Below are 9,503 nucleotides of genomic sequence, written 5' to 3' on the forward strand. Positions count from 1 at the left end.
ATTGGTGAGTAAAGAACAGAAACCATTATTGTTTATATTCTTTAAATTCAGTGATGGGAGGGTCTGATGTCAGACCCAAACTCCTTGGTGATTGGAACATTGATATTTGGGCCGTCACATTACGTAAGCAAGACTGGTTCTCTCTGAAACAGAGCAGACAACACTTGTTGCCTCAGAGGGAGGTAAGCGTCTTTAGAACAGTGTACAGCTAATGTTGGGTCCCTTATCAACCTCAGAATTGTGTTGCATTAAGTGTACCAGGAGGATTTACACAGAAAGCAACATTAAAGCCTGCCAAAGTTTACATGAGTGAGGTCTAAAATAGATTAGCCTTTTTAATCATTAGAAATGGGATGCTTGTTCAATTTGCCAATGTAAATAAAATCTGCACTCCAGGTGACCTATTTTAAATGAACCTCTAATAAATGCCATGAAGATATGTGTGTTTATTTGTTTGTTTGTTGTCTGAGAGAAGAAGACATGTTGAATAGAAACATATGTAGAAATTAAATGGGATTCTTTAGCATGACCAAAGTGCTGGTCTGATTGATCTGACACATTCTTTTCTTCTTCTTTCTTTGTATTTTGAATAGAGGAGAGAACTTTTGACCACCTGATAGTGTCTTTGTCCTTGGACAAATTTACCCGCTTTTGGGACTCACCCACAGCTGGATCATACCGGTTTTGTATGCATTTTCATGCTGGTTACTCTTTGTTTATCAACAGTGCCAAAGGTCAAAGGCTGTCCCATGACTAAGGTTATGAATATAATCATGTAATCTAATCTCCCTAACCTAAAAGTGTCATCTTAAGTCACGTTCCATTATCTCGTATAACACCTTTTTATATCATAAATCAACAACATTCCGAAATGAGTATCTTCCAACAAAGAAGTGCCACGCTGTAGGTTTGCACACGGCACAGAGACAACGGGGCTTTTCAACATTTGTTGTTCTTGGCATTGACTTCAGAAAGGCAGAGGCTGTAACTGGCTCGCACAAGCGAACACTAGTATTGTGGAGCAGAGAGGGTTCCACATTCAAAATGAACATATGAGAGAGAGCATTTACCTCACTTACCCTCTTGCTTATGTTATGTGCACCAAGAGCATTTACCTCATTAACCCTCTTGACATATGTGTAACCATATATGACCCGTATTGGTGTCAGTTCTGTTGCACTCATTCATGTTTTTGTGTCTAGTGAAACATTTACACACTTGTGTGCCAGAGCTCCACTGGCTCACTAAGAATTTCCTTAAAATGAAAGTGAAGGATGTTTCACCCACTGAACAAAACGTTTTAGTTTATTTATTTATTTAAAGCCAGTGGACATTCTAAGTGTGAAGGATATTTTTCAAGATCGATTTTAGACTTGAAACGCAATGAATGGCTCCAATTTTTACAATGGGAAAATGCAGTGGTTTGAAATTATGCTTTTCAACTAAGATGTCTATTAACGATTTGTTCAGATAACTTATTTTTAACACTTTCATATCGGAGGACAGAAATGTATTTAAGAGGCTTTTGTCGACGAATGCCCACTAAACCCTCTGTATTGGAAATATTTGGCCAACTATCGTGTCTCCAAGTTCAGGCTCAAACTTTGGGCACTCATCTAATGCCCTCTAGCGTTAAAAAAGCGAAATTGCTGCAGACCCGCCTACTGTGGAATGAATTTAAAGACAGCTCTCAAATTCGGTGGTAAATATGGTGTGGGCGTGTAAATACTGAAATTATGTACGATTTTCGAAGTGGATTCGGATGTTAGAACCATGTTAGCAGCTTTGTTTGAAAGTTTAACAGAATTTGATAAAAGTCTTTTGTAATGACATTGTCACATAAGGGATCAGTTGAGTTAAGAACAGACGGAATAATGGATGAAAGATTGCATGAATGAACAGACGAATGTATTAAAACTGTTATTAGGCAGTACGTTCTTTACACACATTCTTTACCCAAGTAGAAGTAGAGATACTTGTGTAAAAAAGACTCTGGTAAAAGTAGAAGTACTGATTAAACTTCTTTAAAGTTCAGGCTCTGAAATATACTCAGAGTATAAAAGTAAAAAGTAGTCCTTTGAAGGACATGTCTACCGTCTGTTTCTGTACCAAGCTAACTGAACCACACGTCATATTAACATATTTCGAAGACCATTAAACCATTTTAATTCCAAATAAAATAACAATAAAGAAAAACAATATATTGAAAATAATGAACATTAACTTCGCTCCAGGGTGAGAATTAGTTTTCAATGTCACGGACATCACATCGAATAGACGCGTTTTCTAAGCAGTCGAATGTCCCTTTCTTGTCCGTTTCGTCTTGTTACGTCTTTTACGTCGTTTTCGTCTTGTTACGTCTGCCGTGCGTGATATGCACAGATGACTATATCAAGGGATCGTCTTTCCTATGTGCTATTGTCCCATCACTTTAGGCTGAAATCGGTCTAATATTGGGAAGGCGCGCAATGATGCAAAATAAAAATAATGGATAATTCCCTTCAAATGCATTAAAACTAAAGTAACGAGCCTGTTTTAAAAAAATGTATGCAATAGAGAGTACAGATGTTTGTGTTTGAATGCAGGGGATAAAAGTACAAAGTTGTCAGAAAAATAAATACTCAGGTAAAGTACAGATACCTGAAAACTCGACTTAAGTACAGTAACGAAGTATTTGTAGTTCGTTACCTTCCACCTCTGTTATTAGGATAATAGTTTGGATAGCTTTTCTAATATCACCACATTTTAACAGAGAAAGGGGAAAATAAAAAGAATAAAGAATAATGAACAGATGAAAGAGTAGTGTGTGTTAGGGAGAGAGGGAGAGAGAGAGAGAGAGAGAGAGAGAGAGATGGGAGGGGGCCGCTGTCAACTGTATGACTACCGTGAGAGCGAAGCAGGGAGGAGGCAAAAATGCGTAGTTCGCTCCCAGAACTCAGTGGACTGGATTTCGATCAGTAGGTTATTTATCCGGGATCTGTACAAGCTCGAAACTCGCGCATCGGTTTTACTATTTTATTACTAAAGAGTCCACACTGGTAAGTAAATTTGATTGTAAATATCTGTTTGGGATATTGACATAGCCCCTCAAGTTCTCATTCGCAGAATTCGGAACGCAACGAGGAAGTACATAACTGCCAATGTAACGGACATCAACTCATTTTCTGGTTACTCGGAATTCTCACCGGAGCTCTCCCGGGACTCTCTCCGCAAACTAATTTCACTCACTCACTCACGTATAGAGAATGCTGTATTATTAAATTAAGTACTAACATATTCTCACATTTTGGCAGTGTCGGTAAAATAATCTACTGTAGGCTACTATGAAGTCTTGATGAGACTAGATAATACACGGAAACTGAAACAACATTAACCTCACAGCACTGAAAACCCAATTCATCTTGGTTTATGACTGTCTTTCAAAAAGAGTCTAGGTAGTAGTTGGTTTTAATATTTTATTTGTCTCTTATTTTTAGGTCTAATAAGCAAAATGAAGAGTTATGAATTAAAAGACGTTTACGGGTAATGTTATCAGGATGTCCTCTATGCATAAATGTAAGACTACTCAATTTGTTTAAATATATTTTAAATTTATGCAACATTAAAGATTAGTAGCATCTACAAGAGAATAAGGTAGTTCAAATTCTAATTGCATCTATAGCCCTGGTTCAAAACATATAGGCCTACCTATGGGCTATAATACAATTCAGACAACTCCTGCTACCCGCGGTTTTGACAACTGTTCAGAATCAGCGCCCTCCAAGACATTTTTGGATGATTATTTGACAGTGTTTTGTTCATGTATTCTGTCTCAGAACTTTTCTGATTTTTGCTGACGCGCACCTCTATATTTGAAGTACCTCACTGATCTTGTTGACCGCAGCTAGGCCGTTAAGTTATTTTTGTTCAGTGTCCTTGATGTATAGAGAGGGAAAGAGAGGTACACTGGTCAGGACCACCTGTGCAGTTCCAGAAGCAGGACCTTTGATGTGTGCAGAGAGAAGCTGAATAGACGTATTAAAGATGTCCTGAAGGTCTTCGCTGCTTCATCTGGAATATTTTTATTTTGTCGTCTTCCTCCTGAGCCACTTTCGTAAGTGAGGTCGGTATAGCGGTTGTGAATGGAAAGCAGATGTTTAAGATTTGAGACGTGTGCCACAGAACAAAACATCTGTGCAGAAAACTGGCCAGTGTTAAATGAACTGTGTGAATGTTTAGATTGTCCAAATCTGGATCTTGACGTGGGACAGTATAAACACAATTAGAGTTAATTTAACGCTGGTGAGTTTGGGGTGTGTGTGTGTGTGTGTGTGTGTGTGTGAATTTTAGGCCTATATGTTCCCACTGAGGGTGGATGATACTGAGCAGTTCACTTTTAGATTTTACGTTTAAGAAGTTGTGTGCTGATAAAATATATCACAGATAGCCTGAAAATGGATTAAAACAGAACATTGCTGTTTCACATCATACTCTTCCCATATGATGCCATTGTTTCTACACAAGTTCCAGCCTTCACTTACAATATAATTGTGACAGTTATCTCATAGGTGTCTCTAAGCAGTGAGCTAACTGGCGGCTTGAATCAACAGTGAATATGGTCTCTGTCCATTTTGCTTTCTTTTTCTAATTTCCACTGTTTCCACTGGATTTCTTGCCTGTGGTGGATATGGCCTCCCACCCCCAACCCCCTGTTTTGGTCCTAATTTAACATATTTTTCTCATTTGTTTAAAATCTCTGCTTTAACTGGAGATGTCAGTCAATTAAAAAGAAAGAAAGAAAGAAAGAAAGAAAGAAAAAGAATCAAAATCCCTAAATACCCATATATAGAAAGTTTCAGGGCAATGCTGTTGCTCACTGCACCCACTGTATTTTCCTGGCGTGCCTGAGCATGTTGGCAGATGTGCAGCTGCATCATTACACAAACTTGCTTCAGCTTATCTGACAGAAGACCTGTCACTGTGCCGGCCTGAGGAGAAGTTGCTTGATAGCTGTCAGGTTGTTGTAATGGTGTATTTAGAGACCACAGATGTTCCCATTTCTCTTTGTTTTTGATTGTTATCATTCTTTTTCCCTAGACATAAGCTTTGAACCTCATTTCTTCCTTTGTGTTTTTCTGATTGTTGTCAGACAGCAACGGCTATTAAAACATACACTCGCACACACACACACACAAACACACACACACACACACACACACACACATAAAAACAAAATCTTTATCACTGAATTTGTAACACACATGTGTGTTTTGTTCCATATCAACTGCAATGCCTAATTTAAAAGCTTAAGTTCTTTGATTTTCATTGTGAGAATGGTTGGCCATCACGACACCGGCTTATCTCTGTGATCGGCCCCGGGGAAGCGGCGGCGTGTTTTAAAGCTTTCGTAATGGGAGCCGAATGGGAGGGACTGACATGAGTCTTTCAGGGTTTAATTCTGAGCTGGACTATGAGCGCGGAAGTGAGCCTGCTGATTCAGAGATCTTAAGCAATCTGTGTGCGTATGTCCCATGAAAATGGGAGGACCAGATACTCATGGACCCGGTATCTGTCCTGGTTGTTCTCTTTTCACATACACACCCACACACACACACACACACGCACACTCACACACAAACTTTCTTAAACAAATGTGTCTGTCTTTCTGCTTTTCTCACTCTTCTAGGTGAAAAGGGCTGGATCTAGATTTTATGGCACAGACATCCTGAAGAACCCCATCATAGTGAAAACGTCTGCCTTTGAAGACATAACAATGTTTCTCACACGCGGTGACTTCGTGGACTTTAAACACTCCAGAAGCGTTTGATCCAGTGGAGCTTTTTCTATTGCACCTCCCTTTATTTAGCCCTATAACGGGTCGAGAAACTGACGCGTTTTCCCCGAGCGCATATTTCAGAAGAAGAACCGTGTGGGCTTTTTTGAGTCACCATTATGTGTCATGTCATCGTCACGTGCCGTTCACTGCTTTGGACTCTCCTGAGCATCGTGGTCGCATTCGCCGAGCTCGTTGCCTTCATGAGCGCCGACTGGCTGATCGGAGACCCTCAGAGTCCAAACGCCAACGTCTCCTCTGTGTCCTCCCCAAAGGCCTCAAGACCCACCCTGGGCATCTACAGTCGATGCCTCTCCCTGTCCCAGTGGAAAGGGGTTCAGTGCGGCCCGTATGCAGACACCTTCTGGGAGATCGCTAGTGGTTTCTGGCAGGCGGCGTCTGTGTTTTTGGCCACTGGCATCCTGCTGTTGTGCATGGTGGGGATCCTTTCCATCTTCAGTTTATGCTTTCAGAGCATCATGAAAAAGAGCATCTTTAACATATGCGGCTTGTTGCAGGGTTTCGCAGGTAAGACCAGAACGATGCTTATTTGATCTCAACTGTGCTAACGTGGTGGCTGGGAGCTGGGAGACACATATTTGCATGTCACTTTATGAATCCTTGTATTGATTGATTGATCACTTTTTCAATACGTAACCTCAGTTTTATTGTCAGTATCTTCATGGATGAACTGATTTGAATGAAAGGAACTGAACTGTATATTTGACTGTTAAAACTCTTTGACGATGAGGTACAACACTGAAAATTCCACTGTTGGCTACTACCCAGTCCCACAACGTCCAGGCTTGTCTAACATTCTGTTCACTCATACCTTGATTGGTTTCCTATAACTTGTCACAATGTGTTATTAATTCTTCAGCAGAGGGAGAGAGGGAGAGAGAGAGAGAGAGAGAGAGAGAGTAAGGGAGAGAAAGAGAGAGAGAGAGAGAGGGACAGAGAGAGAGAGTAGAGAGAGAGTAGATACTTTCTTGAAACATTCCTGTGCCCTCCATTAAAATTGTCTGTCAAGTGAAATCTTTCATCTTTCATGATACAACAGTGCTGTTGTGTAATGTTATTTGGGTTGCCCCATACTTTGGCCACTGAGCCCTGATTTTAGGTGACTATGATATTCTTAAAGTGTTCCCTGAAGTCTTGCATTCTAATACTTTTTTCAACAGCACAACTATTACCCGCAACTGTCCCAGAATTATTGTAGAACTATTTTCACACTGAGCAACATTGCTCATAGATATGTAAGTAATATTAAAGTAGTCTTAGTGAATCACCACTATCTAGTCTGCCTGCAGTTTGATTACTCATGTAGCACTTTCATGCCTTTGCAGAGTATAATACACCAGGTTTCTGTTTGTTATTATAAACTCATGCTTTTTAAAAGTTCATAATAATCATTCCCTCATCTTGCTGATATTGATGTGATAACCTAATGACAGATATATGGAACTTTCGAGTACAGTGTTGTCTGACCTTGCTGTGGTTGGACAGGTGCTAAAGCTCATTTTAGAGTCTCCTCAAACCATTTCTAAGTATGATGAACATTTATGGCTGAAATGCAGCACATTTGGATTAAAAAAAAAGGAAAATACAGTTCTTTCACTATAGTCTTATGCCAAATAAACTGAGACCTAATCACACCATGAATCATAACCGCACTGACATTCCACGAAAGTGAGTCAGACCTAAAGCAACTAAACCACGAGAACAATGCCTTTTCACCATCTCTGCCAAGTTTTTCACTTTACATCCATAATCTGTCTTTAGTTTTTAACACGGCATCACATCACGCTAAGAATAGTTTTTGACTGGTCAGGGAACAGTGGTGCTATTAACTTTGTTTGTTCTTTAATACACTGAAAACACGTAGGAGGGTTTGTCTTTGGGCGTCTGTGTTCTAAGAGAGATTTATGGTAGAGGGATTGAGTTAATCCCAAGTAATCAGCAGAATGTCGTCAGTGGCAGGACTTCACTTGCCTGCTGTGATGCGCGTTGATTGTTTCTCTCTGATAAGTGGGAAACTACCCAGAAGAAATCAACAGATGTTTCTGTTCTGTTTTGCCTCGGGAAGCGCATACTTGAGGAGTTATGTTACTTGCCTCAGGAGCAAACAAATAAAAAAAAAAAAAAAAATACACAGATTACTTTGGCAGTGATGCACGATATATAACAGCAGTCGTAAACTGATTTCTCCTTCTCTTTCTCCAGGTCTGTTTCTGATGCTCGGGTTGATTCTGTATCCCGCTGGTTGGGGTTCCGATAAGGTTGTCCACTACTGCGGTTCTGATGCCTCTCTGTTTAAGGTGGGCACGTGCTCACTGGGTTGGGCTTTCTACACGGCCCTAGGTGGCACCGTTCTCACCTTCGTCTGCGCTGTGTTCTCCGCCCAGGCCGAAATCGCCACCTCCAGCGAAAAAGTGCAGGATGAGATAGAGGAGGGAAGAAGTCTAATTTGTGTGCTGTGAACCCAAACGCATATATAAACGCTGTTTGTTTTTTGCTAAAAGCTGGAGAGACTGTTATTAATTGTGATTGTAGCCCAAAAAACAGAGTTGTTATTGCCTGAGAATGATTAAAATATTAAATGTTCATTCACGTTACTTTCTCAAATATCTAATACTGCACATAGTAAACACTACCAGCCTTTTTGACTTTTACAGTGTTCCTCACAATGTTTGTGAGCTGTTTATATGTTACAACTGTTTGCAACTAATCTCTTGGATGAGATGCAACTGGTTATGATGTCATAAGTCTATGCTATTTTCAGGTGTTTTTTTGTTTTTATTTTTATTTTGTTTTGTTTTGTATAACTGAAATGGCTGTGACGTGTTTTCATTTGTTTCTGAACTTCTCTCTTGATTAATTGAAGTACACTGCTTTCGTGTCTGAATTAATACTGTAATTACAATGGATATTTTACCTTACATTACTAATATTTGATGAACTCAACTGCACAACAGCATTTTCATGAAACAAAAACTTTGTACAGACTCTGTTGTTTGCTATTCAGCTATGCTTGAAATCTTTTGTAATATTTTCAGCAAATAATGTATATATTAACTATAAACTTTATTTTTGTATTTTGTCATTCCAAAAATGTATGATTGGGATTTCTTATATCCGACTGCAAAAAATCTTTCTGAAACATCAAATATATACAGTGTAGATTGCCATCTTCTTGGATAATCTTTTTCCTGTTGGCTACATACTGCTGGTATAAGAGACAAGACAGGAAATAGTGTTTTAGAAGAGAGGAAACACTTATCTGGGAGAAGAAACTATCAAGAGGAAGAAGACACCATGCCCTAACCACCAACAGTGTAGGTTTTCTTTAGCAGCCTCCATCGAAATATATTTAGGTCCGTGTGTTTATCTTAAATGTTACAGTGAATAACTCAACAAAAGTTTCAGCTGTTGCATCGAAATTATATTCCTGTTTTATGAGGCTTTGCAAGGCTCAAATCAGTTTGAATACCATGCTTGCCTATTTAAAAAAAAAAAACATACTAGGTTTAAGATGAGAGTTAAATTTACAGGTAGATAACATTAAATAGCCAAATATCCTAGGGGAGTGTTGGTTGTAAGCTTTCACAAAGAGGGAGTACACAGCCACTAATGGAAGTTTTCTAATGATTTACCGCGATGGTTACAGTAAGGGGTGGGTTTTGAACCTACC

The 9,503-nt window shown here is 39.4% G+C and overlaps 1 protein-coding gene across 1 annotated transcript; it reads left to right on the plus strand.

The window, feature by feature from the left end:
* The first annotated feature begins 5,931 nt into the window (after nucleotides 1–5,931).
* Nucleotides 5,932–8,292, plus strand: lhfpl2b (LHFPL tetraspan subfamily member 2b). Its single transcript, XM_030792008.1, has 2 exons — nucleotides 5,932–6,340; nucleotides 8,036–8,292. The coding sequence occupies exons 1-2, from the start codon at nucleotides 5,932–5,934 to the stop codon at nucleotides 8,290–8,292; spliced, it is 666 nt and encodes a 221-aa protein (XP_030647868.1).
* Nucleotides 8,293–9,503: the final 1,211 nt, after the last annotated feature.

The sequence above is a fragment of the Chanos chanos genome, chromosome 14 (genome assembly GCF_902362185.1).
Source record: "Chanos chanos chromosome 14, fChaCha1.1, whole genome shotgun sequence".
In the NCBI taxonomy this organism is placed as follows: Eukaryota; Metazoa; Chordata; class Actinopteri; order Gonorynchiformes; family Chanidae; genus Chanos; species Chanos chanos.